Here is an 18,428-nt window from a genome sequence, read left to right as displayed (position 1 = left end):
TAGAGAGAAAGTGGGAGAAAACTCTTAAATCCATGACAAAAAAAATGGTGGGTTTTTCAACAACCTGAGGATTTTGTCGAGTATGATGCTGCAACAAAAAGGTTGGATTTTATTTGTTTGTTTGGCGAGCGAGAAACCCACCAAGGACAGTTGTAATACCCCTAATTTTAAAATGATAGTCTCGGTATTTTATTAATTGTTTTAATTGTGTTTTTAACTCTTTATTTGATTTCTTGGCTATTTGTTTAATTGTTTATATGAATTAAGGGGTAATTACACTTACCTCCCCTGGGGTTAAGCCTCATTACAGGCGGTACCCCTAATGTTTAAAAAATTACACTGACCTCCCTCCAAACTGATCGGCATTTTATTCCGGCCATTGACCATGTTAAATGACTAAAACACCCTCTAATATTTTATTAATATGACATGACACTGTGAAATTACTATATTGTCCACAAATAAAGTTATACTTGTGTAACAAATACACACCTACATGTACAAATCCCCGCCACCCGCTGTTCCCCACCCACCAAGGAAACCATTTTCTCCAGCGACTAATTTTATTCAATGTAGCCATTTCCTCTGATGATCCATTACATTAATCATTACCACTCAACTTTCCCTCTATATCACACACACCATGAATACATACACAGACAACTACCACACAACCACCACCATCATAATCATCACCACTAGTGGACTCTTTTACAACAACAACTAACACGGCACTATCATCCACAGGTGAAGCCAACAATAACGACCTAAAATAAGGAAACTGAGGAAGAAGAAAACTTGGTGGATCCAAGAAAGTGTTTCAATTGGTCAAACTTATGCATAGATATATAGATGTATGGGCAGGGCAGAACAGAGCTACCATCTCCGGCATAAATTCACCGATCTGAACATGAACATCTGCCGCCTCAACTTTGCCGACATGGACGTGATTGCCATAATATTCACTGGTGAAGTCGCACCCAGCAAAAATCCAGATTAGATACAAATCCGAATTCAGAAACCGTAGTGAGCTCGGCCGGTTCTTGCTGGTGAAGCGGTTCGAGTCGCCGATCAATTAAGAGCTGCGAGACTTGTGAAATGATGACGATTTGACAACACTGAAGTTGTCACTCTTTTGGTACTCATTGAGTTCGTCTCGGTCATCGTTGTAGGGATGATGCTTTCGCAGAAGATGAAGTTGTCGATTGGGTTGATTGAAGTTCAGATCGATGAAAAACTCGAATAGGTCTTGATCTATGGGGGTTTTTGGATTAAGGTGTAGCCACGGATGGCAAAGCCGAGGAGGAGAGCTGCTCTATCGGCGGAAGGGTTTCCATAGATGCCGGCGGCAAGGGGCTCTATTGATTTCAGCAGCGATTGTTGCGGCGGCGACAATTTGCAGCTATATATATATATATGTAGATCTAGAATGAGCCAATGTGTGTGTGTGTGTGTGTGTGTATATATATATATATATATAGACCAGTAGATATATATTATGGGGAAGGTAGCGAGGCATGCAGGACCGCGGAGAGGAATACTAAGTAGCCATGAGGGAGCCAACGAAGGGTAGAAGGCGTGGTGGGCGCAGAGGATGAAGCCGCCGTTATTGGGGCAGTGGCGATCTCGGTAGTGATGAGGATATATATATATATATATATATATATATATATATATATATATATATATATATATATCTACACACACACACACGCACATACACTGATATTACATAGTATTTGTCCCTTTTTTTTTCTTTTCTTTTTTTTTCTAGGTATATAAGTTATTTTAATACAAAAGTAAGGGTTAAAATGTCTTTACAAATATAGTAAGGGCAAATGTGGTTTTACAGGGTTAAAAAGTGCTGATATCATCAAAAATCATCATTGACCGGTGTTGACTTTCACCGGAGGGGGCTAAGTGTTACGACGGAGCAAACCTTGAGGGAGGGCGGTGTAATTTTTTAAACGTTAGGGGTACCACCTGTAATTAGGCCTAACCCCAGGGGAGGTAAGTGTAATTACCCCTATGAATTAATTAATTATGTGTTTATTTGAAATACTTGTTTAGTGAAATTATGTGTTAGATTATGTGTATTTGTGTATTTAAATCTTAGGTGTTTTCTTCTAATTAATGGTTAGAAATTAAATATTTTACATGGTTATGTTATTTTATTTTATTTTAATGGTTATAGATAGTAGTCATGGGCCAACTAATTGGGTTCTATGGACTACTTGGATAAGGGGTTTAATGGATACAGATAATTACCCATAGATAGTGTATGTATATATATATATATATATATATAAGAGGAAAATCCTTTAGTGATAATCTGATGTATTTATTTTATTTATATAAAAAGAAAATACATAGATTATACGTAATATATATTTTAGTTACCTTTTTAGTATTTTAATTTTATTTTTTCTTTATTAGTTTGACTTGAATTGGAAAAAGGAATAGGGTTATTATTTAGCCTATAAATATATAACTATAGGGTTGGAAAAAGGGGCCTAGAAATATATCACGTACTATATTTTGCAGAGAGAGAGACGGAAGAAAGAGGAAGAGAAAGAGGAAGAAGGAGGTTAGGGTTTTTATCAAATCCCTAAAGGCAATTTCTTGTTCTACACTTCTCATTTGATCTGTAGAATTTATATCTCTATTATAATCTTAGGATTATTTAAAGAATAATTAAAGCTAGAATTTATAATTTAAATTGATCTAGAACATAGGTTTTATAAATTATATTTTTCATGTTGTTCTTGTTGTATGAATTGATAAATTAATGGATTTGATTTGATTTGATTTCTTTATGAGTTTATACATGTTATAAATGATGTATTTTCATATATGAGTATTGATGGAACCTAGAAACATGCTTTAGAATTCTTAAACAATAAAGATTTGGGTTCACAGTAGAATTTTGGGTTGAATCGCGTAAACAATATTTGATTTGTTGATAGTGCTCGAGTCTTGGGGCAAAGCTCGAGCCATGGGTGAAAAACTCAAGCCTGAAAAGGAAAGCTCGAGCCTGAACAGAAAAGCTTGAGCCTTGGATGTAAAGCTCGAGCAACTGGGATGTAAAGCTCGAGCCTAAAACAGGAAACTCGATCCTAAAACAGAAAGCTTGAGCCTGAAGCAGAAAGATCAAACAATTGGGACAAAAACTCGAGCCTTACCTGGGGAAGTTTCGTGAATAGCGTTGAATTAATTTTAATTGAATTTGAAGGTCCTAAACATCAAATAAGGATAAGATATGAGTTTTAATAAATTCTAAACAAACTTAAAAATCTCAATGCATGCTATTTGATTCTTTGAAAAGTGAATAGATTTAATCTTTATTTTGTTCTAACAATTAAGATTAAATATGTAGTATGAATTGTATTGGGAGAATGCTTACTTGACTGTATAGTAAAATATCAGCATATTTAAGATTTAGTTTGTATTAGGATATGTGATGTAAGAAGCTTAAATAAATTATAAGTCATTCCTAATTTTGTGATAGTATGATATTACATTATTATGTTTATTTCTAGACTATTTGATATACTTCTTAATTGTTATATTAACTATTGGATTGTGTGGATGTAGTGCACCAGTATGGGATGATGGAACTCTAGGGATGGATTAACTTATCAGTTAAGTCCTACCTATTTTATAAGGGAATGGATTAACTAAAATGTTAAATCCCACTTATATTTGTGTCAGGTCAACTGAACAAGTTGGATAATACATAATAAATTACTTTAGATTGGATATAATATATTTTATACATATAAATAGGCATATGCCATGATACGAGCTTGACTCTCAGGATTAGTAATTAGGATGCGTATATTGCCAGGGATGTTGTAGCCAGATATAGTGTGGTTGTGTGCCCTGGTAGGTCTAGGTACTCATACCTATAATATATGCGTTTTGTATGTTTCTTGCTATTCAGGTTGAGGCAACCCTATAATCTAGTGAGGTTCCTTTAGTGTGTATATGTAGTATGAACTATATAGTTATTACATGGGTTAGCTATAGATATATAGTTTCTCCGGTCTCTGTTTGGGTTGTCGTAGAAAGAACTTGTTTGTGAGCCTAACCCATTATTATTATTTTTTTCAGACGTTCATCAATTTCAGGCATAAAGCTTATTCGTGCTGAGCAGAGACAGTCCACATCACTCTTCTGATTCTACGTAGGTTTCTCTTTATGTTTTAGTTTTGGGATTATATTTCCTTTCAGTTGTTTCAGTTGGGTTATTATTAGGGGTTCACTAGATGGATTCCCGAGTTGTAATGATATTAAAGGTTTTGGATATTTCATTTGGAGGATTTATTATCTAGTTTCCCTTTTTGCTATTTTATTTATTATTAGTTATTTCTTTTGTAATCAAATGCTTGTTTAGATACTTAATCATTTGATATCCTTCGGATCTATGCTCAGACTTGATCACTCGTGGCTCTAGAACCGAGGGGTATCATAGTTGGTATCAAAGTGCTCCAGGTTCAAGTGTCTCTAGGGATTTATCGTTTTAAGACTTTCGTGTAACGTATTCTTTTATTTAGAGCCTAAGTATAGGATTCATTGTATTATTTCACGATACACTTAAATCGTACTGATGTCTATTTTTCTATGTTAACAGAATGGTTAACGCTAGAAGAAGATGGGACAATCAGATAAATAGGTAGCAAAGAGGTGCAGCACGTAGGTAGTAGGATTTCCTACCGTGTCAGCAAATGGTGGAAGAGCAACAACTGCCTGGGTTTCAGGAGGACAATGGTCAGTTGCGCACTAAGTAGGAGGAAGTACAGCAGACTACTCAGGAGTCTTAGGATTGGGGCTACAATCAAGGCAGAGATCCAAAGTTTCCTCTCTATATAACTGACCTCATTGCTCGGGCTATAGAAGCAGGTATAGCAGCTGCACTTTATAATCAGCCACAGGTTTAGCAGGCACCTACCCCAGCACCAGTGGTTCCGACTGATCTTCGGGAAAAGGCTAGGAGTTCTTTCACAAAGGGGAGCCCATCTGAGTTCTCAGGCTCCACCGATGCAAAAGTAGCTCACAAGTGGAAAAAAGACATTGAACGACATCTTCGAATGGTTAAGTGTAAAGAGGTTCAGAGTCAGATGCTTACTAACTTCAAGCTTATCGGAGATGCATTCTAATGGTGGGAGTCAGTTACCACCGTGGAAGAGAGGACTTCATTGACCTATGATCAGTTCAGTGCTCGCTTCGAAGAAAATTACTTTCCATATGCAGTCAGGACAGCTATAAAGACAGAGTTCCTTAATCTTGAGCAAGGGAACATGACAGTGGCAAAGTATGAGCAGCAGTTCATGTGCTTATCTCTATTTACTCTAGAGGAGGTGGATACTAAGGAGAAGAAATGTAATAGCTTCGTTAAGGGGCTTATGTGGTCTATTAAGTGATCTATTATAGGTAGTCCAACTTACACTACTTCTGCTCAAGTGGTAGATGCTACTTTATAGCAGTATCAGTTGACTGTGGACTTCAAATAGGCTAGGAGTGAGAAGTGGGGTGACAGAGACTCTCCTAATCAACCAGCTGAGAAAGGGAACTACAATGGACACCGGCACAATGATAAGGGCAAATTCTAAGGATAATATTCTTGGAAGAAGCACAATGGTGGTTCAGATGCTCACAGAGATGGGGCACCTATTCAGAGGCAGTAGAATGGGGGACCATAGGCAGGATAGGGTCAGCCACAGGCTAACCAACAGAGGAGGAAATTTGGCACTTTCTAGGGGAGTTATTATACTTGTGAAGAGTTTAGTCATACTTCCAAGTAGTGTCCTAAAGTAGGATAGGGACAACATATGCAATAGGGACAGAGGGCACCATTATTTTTACCCGCTCCACAGATTACATGGATTCAGGAACAGACGTATCGGGCTTTACCAGCACCGCAGCAATTGCATTATGGCAGGGTATATAACCCCATGCTACAGGATGTTCAGGTGCCTCAGGTTGTTGAGGGTATGTTTCCTATTCATGGTAGACCTGGTTATGTCTGGTTATGTTTTATTTGATACAGGTGCTACACATTCATTCGTGTCTAGTACTTTTGTTATATTATCTAGGATGACGACATGAGTATGCGATAGACCTCATAGTATTTCTACACCTTTAGGCGATACAGCTACTTTACATGATAGTGATGGGCCTGTGACACTAGATGTTGGTAAACTTCGATTTCTAGCCAATCTATTAGTCCTGGACATGCACACTTATGACGTGATTCTCAGGATGGATTGGTTATCTCATTACCATGCCCAAGTTAATTGTTATGATAGGTCTATTATTTTCACTATAACTGGTCAGGATATATATGTCGTTGCTATGCCGCATTCTAACGGGGATTCTAGCACTTATTTGTTTTATGTGGAGGAGGAGACCGGGGAGGAGGTTACTGTGTCACTGGATAGCATACCAGTTATATATAAATTTTCAGATGTTTTTCAAGAGATTCCAGGGTTGTCACCTAGTCAAGAGATAAACTTTATTATTGATTTAGCTCCAGGCACTATGCCTATTGTTAGGGCACCATACAGGGTGGCACTAGTGGAGATACGCGAGCTGAGGGATCAGATTCAGCAGTTACTCAGTCAGGATTTTATTCATAGGAGTACTTCACCTTGGGGAGTGCCAATTTTGTTTATGAAGAAGAAGGATGGTTCCCTTCGCCTGTGTATAGATTACACGGCGTTGAATAAGGTTACCATTCATAATAAGTATCATTTGCCCAGGATCAATGATCTTTTTAATCAATTGAAGGGAGCTACATATTTCTTTAAGATTGATCTACGTTTTGGATATCATCAACTTCAGGTTAGAGAGTAGGATGTTCCTAGGACAACATTTCTCACTAGATATGGTTCTTATGAGTTTTGTGTCATGTCTTTCGGATTGACTAACGCACCAGCAGTCATCATGGATTTAATGAACAGAGTCTTCAGGGCTTACTTAGATTAGTTTGTCATCGTGTTATTAATGATATTTTGGTCTATTCTAAGACAGGGGACGATTATACTTGGTATCTTCGTACAGTGTTGCAGACGCTTTGTGAACACCAGTTATATACCAAATTCGAGAAGTGTGAATTTTGGCAACGAGAGGTGAAGTTTCTGGGTTATATAGTGTAAGAGAAGGGGATAGCAGTGGATCCAGCCAAAGTTTCAGTAGTGGTAGAGTGAGGACAGCCTACTTCACCTATAGAGATTCGGAGTTTTCTGGGATTGGCAGGATACTATCATAGATTCATTCAGGAGTTCTTAAAGATAATAGAACCACTTACTCATTTGACTAAGAAGGGTGTACGGTTCGTATGGGATGAACACTGTCAGAAAGCTTTTGATGAGCTAAAGAATAAGTTGACTTCTGCACCACTTCTATCTACTTCATAGAGCATGATAAAGTATCTTGTCTACACAGATGCTTCTTTACAAGGTCTTAGGTGTGTTTTGATACAGGAGAAGCAACTAATACATATGATTTGGAGTTGGCAGCTGTGGTCTTTGCCTTACGTATTTGGAGGCATTATCTGTTGGGAGAATCTTTCAGATTGTTAGTGATCACAAAAGTTTGCAATATTTGTTCACTCAGCAGAAACTAAATATGAGACAGCGTCGATGGTTAGAATTTGTGAAAGACTATTATATCTCTGTACAGTACCATCCAAGGAAAGCGAATATGGTGGCAGATGCACTCAGTCGTCGACCTTCTACAAGTCTTTCTACATTATTAGCTACTGAATGGAATGTTTTGAAGACTGTTGATGAGTTTTTCGATGCTTTTATGGCATGCATGGTAGTTACACATTCGATTATTCATAAGGTATTGAAGGCATAACTCACAGATCAGTAGTGCATTGATAAGGTTGCAAAAATAGCTTCTGGGAATGTTCCATTCTATCACATTGGGAGTGATGGTGGCTTGAGGTACAAGGGGCGGTTGGTAGTACCTTATGTTGATGAGTTGAGGAAAGATGTGATGACTGAGACTCACCGTTCTGAGTTTTCTGTTCATCTAGGAGAGACAAAATGTATCAGGATATGAAGCGACTATTTTGGTGGGCAGGTATAAAGAGTGACATTGCTATCTTTATCTCTAAGTGTAAGACTTGTTAGATGGTCAATATTGATTATCAGAGACTACCAGGTTCTCTACAGCCACTACATATACCAGAGTGGAAATGGCAGAGCATTTATATGGATTTTGTTGAGGGATTACCTAATTCATTATAGGATCACAATTCCATTTGGGTCATCATTGATAGGTTAACCAAATCAGCTCATTTCTTGTCTATTCGCACTAATTTCCCTTCAAAACAATTAGCGAGACTTTACATAATAGAGATTATGAAGTTGCATGGCATACCGTTATCTATTATATCAGATAAGGATTCGAACTTTGTATTGGGATTCTAGAAGAGTTTTCAGCTGGCTTTGGGTACCGAATTTCATTTTAGCACAGCTTACCATCCTCAGACTGATGGATAAACTGAGAGGGTTAATCAAATCATGGAGGATATGCTTCATTCCTGTGTCCTTGACTTTAAGGGTCATTGGGAGGACTATTTGCCACTTGTGGAGTTTGCATATAACAATAGCTTTCAGAAGACTATCGGTATGGCACTGTTTGAGGCATTATATGGCCGACCTTATAGACAGTGGCAGACACAGAGGGGGGCTTGGGTGGGCTTGAGTCCCCCCCCCCCCCCCCCCCCAAAAAAAAAAAAAAAAAAAAAATTTTTTTTTACTATGGGTCTGTTCAGCCAATGTTTAAAAAAAAAAAAAAAAAATTAATAGTGGTATTAGCCCCCCCCCCCCCTATCTAGATTATGTTATAAAAATAAAATAAAATAAAAAATTTGCTTATGAAATTATGTTGTTAAATTTATGTTCAATGCTAGCCCCCTATTGACAGTTCCTGCATTCACCCTTACTTATAGATCCCCTATTTATTGGATAGAGGTTGGTGAGAGTAAATTTTTAGGTCCTAAATTCATTAAGGATACCTCTGAAAAGATCACTGTTATTAAGGAACGTATGCGCACTGCCCAGAGTAGGCAGAAGAGTTATGCAAATCATCGTACTCGTTCATTGGAGTTTCAGGTCGGAGATCAGGTTTTACTCAAAGTGTCTCCTATGAAAGGAGTAATGCGCTTTGGGAAGAAAGGGAAGTTGTCACCACGTTTTATCTTTCCTTTTATGATTACGGATCGAATTGGAGTGCCATATGGGCTTGCTCACCATTCCTGCTTCCCATTCCCAAAAAGATGTCTGTTTATACCAAAAATAAGTTTAAGATATCCTCACATCGATGACCTGACCTACCAGCAGCTATAAATCCAAATCGACTAGCACGCTTATCAAAGTCCGATGCTTATGATGCTGTCATTGTTATACTTTTGGGGTCTGCACCCAGAACTTTTGGCTTAGCACTTCTGGACTATTTAGATTGTGTCCACAATGTATTCCATGTTTCCCTATTGAGGAAATTTCTTCGCGATGAAGATTGTTATTGGCATATTGATGTTGGTGAGATTGAGTTGCAGCCGGATGCAACCTATATAAGACCACCGTGTCGTATTGTTGACTGTAGGGATCAGATTCTTCATAATAAGGTCATCCCTTTAGTACGTGTCCAGTGGAGTCATCACAATGAGGCTGAATCTACTTCGGAACGGGAGGACATTATTCACTCAACCTTTATAGACATAATGGATAAAGGTAAGGGCAAATTCCGAGGACGAAATTCCTTTTGTTAGGGGGAAAGAATGTAATACCCCTAATTTTAAAAGGATAGTTTTGGTATTTTATTAATTATTTTAATTGTATTTTTAATTCTTTATTTAATTTCTTGGCTATTTGTTTAATTGTTTATATGAATTAATTGATTATGTGTTTATTTGAAATACTTGTTCAGTTGAATTTATGTGTTAGATGATGTGTATTTGTTTATTTAAATGTTAGGTGTTTTCTTGTAATTAATGACTAAGAATTAAATGTTTTACATGGTTATGTTATGTTATTTTATTTTAATATGGTTATGGATAGTAGTCATGGGCCAACTAATTGGGTTGTATTAACTACTTGGATAAGGGGTTTAATGGGTACGGATAATTACCCATGGATAGTGTTTGTATACATATATATAAATAAATATACATATATACATATAAGGAAAGTCTTTTAGTGATAATCTGATGTATTTATTTTATTTATATAAAAAGAAAATACATAGATTATAAGTAATATATATTTTAGTTACCTTTTTAGTATTTTAATTTTATTTTTTCTTTATTAGCTTGACTTGGATTGGGAAAAGGAATTGGGTTATTATTTAGCTTATAAATATATAACTATAGGTTTGGAAAAAGGGGACTAGAAATATATCGTGTAATATATTTTAGAGAGAGAGAGAAAGAAAGAAGAAGGATGAGGAAGAGAAAGAGAAAGAATGAGGCTAAGATTTTTATCAAATCCCTAAAGGCAAGTTCTTGTTCTACATTTCTCTTTTGATCTGTGGAATTTATATCTCTACTATAATCTTAGGATTATTTAAAGAATAATTAAAACTGGAATTTATAATTTAAATTGATCTAGAACATAGGTTTTATAAATTATATTTTTCATGTTGTTCTTGTTGTATAAATTGATAAATTCATGAATTTGATTTAATTTCTTTATGAGTTTATACATGTTATAAATGATGTATTTTCATATCTGAGTATTGATGGAACCTAGAAACATGCCTTAGAATCCTTAAACAACAAAGATTTAGGTTCACAGTAGAATTCTCGGTTGAATTACGTAAACAGTATTTGATTTGTTGATAGTGCTCGAGCCTTGGGGGCAAAGCTCGAGCCATGGGTGAAAAGCTCGAGCTTGAAAAGGAAAGCTCGAGCTTGAAAGGAAAAGCTCGAGCCTTGGATGTAAAGCTCGAGCAATTGGGATGTAAAGCTCGAGCCTGAAGTAGGAAGCTGGAGCAATTAGGACAAAAGCTTGAGCATTACTTGGGAGGTCTCGTAAAGAGCATTGAATTAATTTTAATTAAATTTAAGGGGTCCTAAACATCAAATAAGGACAAGATATGAGTTTAAATAAATTCTAAACAAACTTAAATATCTCAATGCATGTTATTTGATTCTTTGAGGAGTGAATGGGTTTAATCTTTATTTTGTTCTAACAATTAAGATTAAATGTGTAGCATGAATTCTATTGGGAGAATGCTTACTTGACGGTATAATAAAATATCAGCATATTTAAAAATCAATTTATGTTAGGATATGTGATGTAGGAAGCTTAAATAAATTATAAGTCATTCTTAATTTTGTGAAAGCATAATATAATATTATTATGTTTTGATGTACTTCTTAATTGTTACATCAACTATTGGATTGTGAGGATGTAGTGCACTAGTATAGGATGGTGGCACTTTAGGGATGGATTAACTTATCAGTTAAGTCCTACCTATTTTATAAGGGAATGGATTAACTAAAATATTAAATCCTACTTATATTTATGTCAGGTCAACTGAACAAGTTGGATAATACATAGTGGATTACTTTAGATTGGATTGAATAAATTATATATATATATATATATATATAGACATATGCCATGATATGAGCTTGAGCCTCAAGATCAATGGTTAGGGTGCATATATTGCCATGGATTTGTAGCTAGATATAGTGTGGTTATGTGCCCTGGTAAGTCTTGGTACTCATGCTCACGATATGTGCATTTTGCATATTACTTACTATTCAGGTTGAGGCAACCCTATAGTCTAGTAAGGTTCCTTTAGTTTGTATATGTTATATGGACCATATAGTTATTGCATGGGTTAGTTATAGATATATAGTTTCTCTGGTCTCTGTTTGGGTTGTCGTAGAAAGAACTTGTTCGTGGCCTGACCCACTATTATTATTTTTTTCATTTGTTCGTCAGTTTCAGGCATAGAGCTTGTTTGTGCTGAGCAGAGACATTCCACATCACTCTTCCGATTCTACGTAAGATTCTCTTTATGTTTTAGTTTTGGGATTATATTTCCTTTCAGCTATTTTCAATTGGGTTGTCATTAGGGGTCCACTAGATAGATTCCCGAGATGTAATGCTATTAAAGGTTTTGGATATTTCATTTGGAGGATTATTATCTAGTTTCCTTTTCTGCTATTTTATTTATTCTTAGTTATTTCTTTTGTAATCAAATGCTTGTTTATATACTTAATTGTTTGGTATTCCTCGGATTTATGCTTCGACTTGATCACCCGTGGCTCTAAAATTGGGGGGTATCACAACAGCCTGCAAAAACAATGATGAAGAAGAAGCGCGTGGACACAAGTGAGATCTACTCATAGGAATACGTGGGCGTGAGTGAAATCTACTCACAGGAGCGCGTGGGCGCGTGTCACTCCCAGTGAACAACTAAATGTGCATGTACCAAAATCTTTGCCTGAACCTGTAGAAAATCCTTAAGAGTGTCTTCTTTTTACAGAAGATCCGATGATTTCTTAGCAAATTCCCCGTACTGCCGCTAATGGCACATGGGCTTGGTTCACCTGCCTTAATAACAGACCTAGTGAAGTTCTTGGCTAACCAAAGATGAATTATGCCAGCATTGAAACCTTAGTACAAGATAAAAAATAAAAAAAAATAAAAAAATAAAAAAAAGGAGAAATTACATAAGAAATTGACTTATCTGACAGTTGCTTTGAGTTTTGAATAGGCCATTTTTATGCTTTGAGTTTACTTTCTCTTTTTGAATATCAGTTTTTGGTCTGAAATGTTACAAAAAGGGAAAGCCAAGAAGAGAGAAAGTGAGAAAAAGAAAAATTGGGTTTCTAATTGAATTATGTCCAGGTACCCAGGTTGATCCAAAATTGGTTTTTTTTTTTTTTAATATTATATAAAATTATGACAGGTGTCAGATTGTGATAGGGCCATGTCAGATTGCAAGACAAAACTTGTCCTTATAGGGCAGGATCCAAGCATTATCCTTGTTGTTTTGTATTAAAACAAAATGATATAGGTGGATTTGAAATGTGACCGTTAGATTGTCACTATAGAAAGTGTGGATGAATTTTCTCTACGCGATCACTATTTAGAATACACACACACACACACACACTAGCAAAAGCCATGCACGTGGTCAAAACCTAAAAGTAAATTTATAATAAAAAATTTCTTTTATAAATAACTAATTAACAACTTTTTTAAATAGTTGATATTTAATATTTATAAAATCATTATAAATATATATTTATAAGAGTTCAGTTTTATTATTTCTTTTATTAAAAAATTTTATAAACAATAATTAAGTAGAATTTATAATAAAATAATTGTGATCCAAAACTAAAATAAACAATAATCAATAGAAATAATGTAGCTTCTATATGTAAAAAATAGGCTATGACCCAAAACTAAACAAAATAATAATCAAACAGAAATAATATAGCTTCGATATAATTCAAAACTCTATTCTTATATTTCAAATAGATGTTTTAATTTATTTATTTATACTGCATTTTATTATTCTTTTATAATTCTATTTATTCTTTTCAATTTTTTAAATTTTAATTAATTAATTATATTTCTTCTTTTGAGTTTAGAATTCAAGTATATTCTATTTCTATACTTTTTAATTAACTAATTAATTTATTTATAATGCATTTTAGTTTTCTTCTATAATGTTATTACTTCTTTCCAATTGAATTAATTTCCTTAATCCATATAACTATGAGTTCTAATAATAGAGTTTTGAATTGAAGTATATTCTATGTCTAGACTTTTTAATTTTTTTATAGAACTCTTACCAATCATGTATTATTTTCTAATTCTATTTTTTTATACAAAAATTAAAATTAGTAGAAGAATTTTTACCAAACATGTATTATTTTTTAATCTATAATACATACTTTATCATTACTGTATATAATTATTAAATATATACCTATTTTATTTTAATTGATAACTTTCTATTTTATTTTAATTGGTAACTTGTTTTTGTTGTTTTAGCCCTTGAAAAATTTAGATTTCGATATGTCTCTGTTTATTGATGATGTATTATATATATGTATATGTATATGTATATGCCAGCCATGATACGAGCTTGAGATATCGAGATCAGTTGTTAGGACTGATGATATATTGTTGATTTAAATGGATAGCTGGATATAGGAAATGTTTGTACCCTGGTGGAAAGGGACAATGGACCACCTGGTGTGCAACAGGAGATGCTTAGTATGTATATATGTATGTATCGATTATATAGATAGTGCATGAGTTTAGCTAGGGATGTACTGATTGTCTTCCATATCATCAATGTAGGACATTATTTCGAATTTTTGTTATTTCTCAAACTTAGTATTCTAGAGTTGCATTTGGAGGTTTATGGTTTATTGAATTAATATGGAGTATTGGTACAAGAGGATTTATTATTCATTTATTATTTAGTTTTCTTTTCAGCGTTATTTATGTATTTATTTTATTCTATCTTGTTTTTTATATTCTCGGGTCTTTGGGTGTTGCCCTAGCCAACCTGCACTTGGAACTTCGGGGGTATCACATGATTCATCTATCGAAATTAGTTGCAGCAGCTTTGGAGCATGTTTGCAATTCGCTCACTCAATGGGTCCCACTGGGCGTGCCAAAATGTTGACCCCTTAGATCGGCTAATCTTGTCGATTCAAAAAATGGCTAAGAACAAGCGGTTCTGGGTCTATTTGAGTCTCTTTTGTTAGAATTATGGATGGGGCTATTTGTGGGAGAGAGAACATGAAACTCTAAATGCCTAAAATAAGTGTGTGGCTGAAAATTGTCTTAGGAAATATTTTTTGTATCGTTGGAATGTTCAATGATTTTTAAGAAGACAATATATAGTCCAAGGGGTCTGTTGTAGAGATAAATTGAATACACAATAGAATTAAATACAAAAAGAAAAATATTTATTACTCCATTCCTTCTTCTCCCTTCACATAGAAATACAACCAACATTTCCACTTTTCCATTGGACGAATGTCCAACAATATTGTTAACTAACGATTCTAGGGTTAGTTTGTTTTAGCTCCTAGTAACCCTCTTAAAATACCAAAGATACCTACCATCATTGCCTACAAGCTGCATTATTTGATGATAAAACAAAATACCAACTGATAGATGCCTGTCAAATGTAGGCTTTTTGGCAGAACAGACTTTTGATTTGCTTTGGATTGAGGTAGAAATAAAGCTATCATTTGAAATTGCATTAATTAAAAAACAATCATTTGTGTTAAATTGCTATAAACAGTCAACAAAGTAATGAACATAGTGGTATAAATAACAAATTTGAAATACAGTTAATTTAATATGTCCTCACCTGCAAATATTGAGAAGTTCTATAATAACAAGATCAAAGCCATGCATTTAAAAGGAGTTCTCCAATAACAATTAAATTAACAATAAATTAAAGTCTCTGTCCTCATCAAACCAAATGTTACAGTAAGTCCTAATTGAAATTGTTCAGCAACTTAGAAACAATTTATTAGCACCCACATTAATAAGTGATTGTTAAGAGAGTAACAGAACTTGAACAAATAAAGAGTTTAGACACTTTTCGGTATAAAAAAATCTAGCAAGAAAAACGAAGAGAGACGTATTACCTAACACACAAGTGACTGGATCTCAAGACTCAAACTCGCCTTCACACACTTGCATCGTTCAACCTTCTGTTCAAAGCAATCCCGCCGGTTGAAACAATGGTCTCCAAAAAAGTCTCTGCTTCGTCAAATTGAAGACTACGGAATTGAGCATCATAGGGAATTTTTATAAGCCTATGTGTATTTTTCTCTAGATTGAATACATACAAAAAATAAGCATGCCTGAAAAATAGAATTTCATCATTGTTTGAATAATCCAAAGGTTTCACTCGATTTTGAAGAAAAAAGTGGTGGCGAATACTAGTCCAAGACTCTCGCTTGCCATATTCCTTCATTACCCAAGATTCAGTATAGCAAATAGGATCATCTAATCTAGTTAGGCAGACACAAGGACATCCTTTGAAAGCTGAAAAGAAGTAATCTTGAGTTCGTGTTTCGAAATCAGGTAAAAGAAAATATTGAAATTTCTCGTCCGCTAAATTGAGAGAAACAATCTTACTCTTATCCTTAGTTAACCAATGGAGAGCTCCATTCAGAAGTGTTGCAGGTTCAATGGACATAACTTGGTAAGGAATGTCTTGAATCCTTCTCCAAACATTTGTTTTTGATGTATATACGGATGCTGTATTTTCATCAGATGGAGAAGATGAGATTTCAACAATCTTGTAATCATCGGTGGACCCATCATAGCCAAATCCATAAGAAGGAAAAGATGTATTGAATGGTGATTCTGATAATGTTTGAAATTCTCTAGTTGAAGGATTCACCATGTGAAGGAATCGATCATCAGTTAAACATAATATCAATCCATCACAAGAACCTAGGATTCTGATCGAAGATGATTCAGCAGCCGGGAACTGAAGTAGAGAATCAACGTGGATCTTACGCGGCTCATCAATATTGTCACTCGAAAATACAACCAGTCTCATACCATAATTGAATTCCGAACCTTTACATGGAAAAACAAGTTTCTTGCGCTTGTGGGATCGATTTAGGTGCATCTTCACAAAGAATGGATCTGTGAATAAAGTGAGCCAAGACTTTGATACAGACTTAAACCGTACGAGAGACTTGACGGGTAGGCGTGAGAGTATCTCCAGTATGAGATGACGAGGAAGGATGGGTAAAGACTCATCTCTTTTTTCTATCTTCTTCATAGCCTTCTTTCCTCTTCCTTCTTTGTCTTTCTTTTTCCTATCGTATTTGTTTTCCCGATGCCGATTCATCATCTTGTTAAAAGACATATCAGTTTTGGGTGTTTGACCTTCTTCATAGTCATCTAATGCTCCTTGTTCGTTCATGTTCTCAACACTAGTCTTTTGTTTATCTGATCCCACATTTATCTCCATAACATCTTCTATTTTTTATCAAATAAATATATAAAATTATTGTCAATATAAAATATAAAAAATATATTTTCAGCCAATTAAAAAAACAATTAGAAAGAAATTATTATACATTCCAATTAAGTATTTCATTCATGGTAAACTAAATTATATATGTTGTTCAATAAAATATAAAGCAGAACAATAAGCTGTTATGTAGGACCTTGAAAGTTGAAACACTAAAATCATTATATTTTCATTTGAATGTGAGATCATAATCAATTATTTATTTTGCAGTTTTACCCAGAAAGTTGTTTCCATGAATTAATGAATGGTCGAAATCAGAAGAGCAAATGAAGGTGCAGACTTAGGGGAAGTTTTGTAAGTGTGAAGCAAGGTTGTTAAAATTGAGATTTTAAATAAAATCATTTTGAACTCCGTAGTATCGGATAGTAAATAGTAAGATTCTGTCAAAATGTAAAAAAATAATTAAAATTAGTTACTTAAACAATAATATGTGTAAAATATAGCAATAATAAGGCCAAAACATCAAAATAATAATAATAATAATAATACTTCTAAAGTCTGAATATATTATAAAATAAAAATCAGAATGTTAAAATAATTCCAACCAAAGAGTGATGGGTATGTTTTTTGGATGGTATCTAAGCTACAGTTTAAGTTGAAGCAAACTGGCCCAAAGACCCCAAAAAAATATAAATCAGTGGCTTTTTTCCCAGAAATATTCTAGATGTCGATAATGTACATGAGCTATAACTTGGGCTGAAGCAAACTTTCCAAAGGACAGATGAGAGGAGGCAGACAACAGCGATGGAAACTACCACATGCTTGTCGGCAACTAGAAAAAAGAAAAGAAAGATGCCTCCCATCATCACTTAGTCCGGTGGTTTAGGTGGCGGCTGAGATGCAGCGAAGCCATTTTCCCATTCCTTCATAGCCAGGTGAGCCTCCAATCATGTCCCTTTGCAAGATGCTTTCTTATTTTGTATCCCAACCATCAAAAGAAGGAACCAGCCAACAAAAAAAAAGGTCTCAAACAAGAAATCAAGTAGAATTGATGGAATCGCATGATTCTATGCGATTCTGATTTCACTGCTTCTATCCCGATTCTAATAATTGAATGATTTTGTTAAGATTTGGATTGATTTTGGATTTTGAATCGTAGAATCGCACGACTCAAAATCGGGATTTTGATAACCATGGTGTGAAGTTATCCACCAAAATGCGAATTACTCAAACAGAAAATAAATTATAATTAAAAGGATTGATACATTCAATTCAATTGTAAAAGGATTGAAAGGATTGATACATTCAATTCAAATTCTGGATGAAAAAAAAAATTTGCTGTAAATCGAAGCTTTTAATAGACTTTCTAATATTATGAAAGAAAAAAATAAATAAATAAATAAATAAATTAGACCTTCAGGAAT

The 18,428-nt window shown here is 34.6% G+C and overlaps 1 protein-coding gene across 1 annotated transcript; it reads right to left on the bottom strand.

Moving 5' to 3' along the window:
- Window positions 1–15,696: 15,696 nt before the first annotated feature.
- Window positions 15,697–17,001, bottom strand: LOC132271161 (F-box/kelch-repeat protein At3g06240-like). The gene has a single exon (XM_059772457.1). It carries the CDS (start codon window positions 16,999–17,001, stop codon window positions 15,697–15,699), a length of 1,305 nt encoding a protein of 434 aa, XP_059628440.1.
- Window positions 17,002–18,428: the final 1,427 nt, after the last annotated feature.

The sequence above is a fragment of the Cornus florida genome, unplaced genomic scaffold, assembly GCF_030987335.1.
Source record: "Cornus florida cultivar Cherokee Brave unplaced genomic scaffold, ASM3098733v1 CherokeeBrave_3.0.0_Hap2_Chr01, whole genome shotgun sequence".
Classification (NCBI taxonomy): domain Eukaryota; kingdom Viridiplantae; phylum Streptophyta; class Magnoliopsida; order Cornales; family Cornaceae; genus Cornus; species Cornus florida.
Note: the sequence above shows the minus strand (reverse complement) of the source record. Positions and strands in the feature narration are given on the sequence as shown.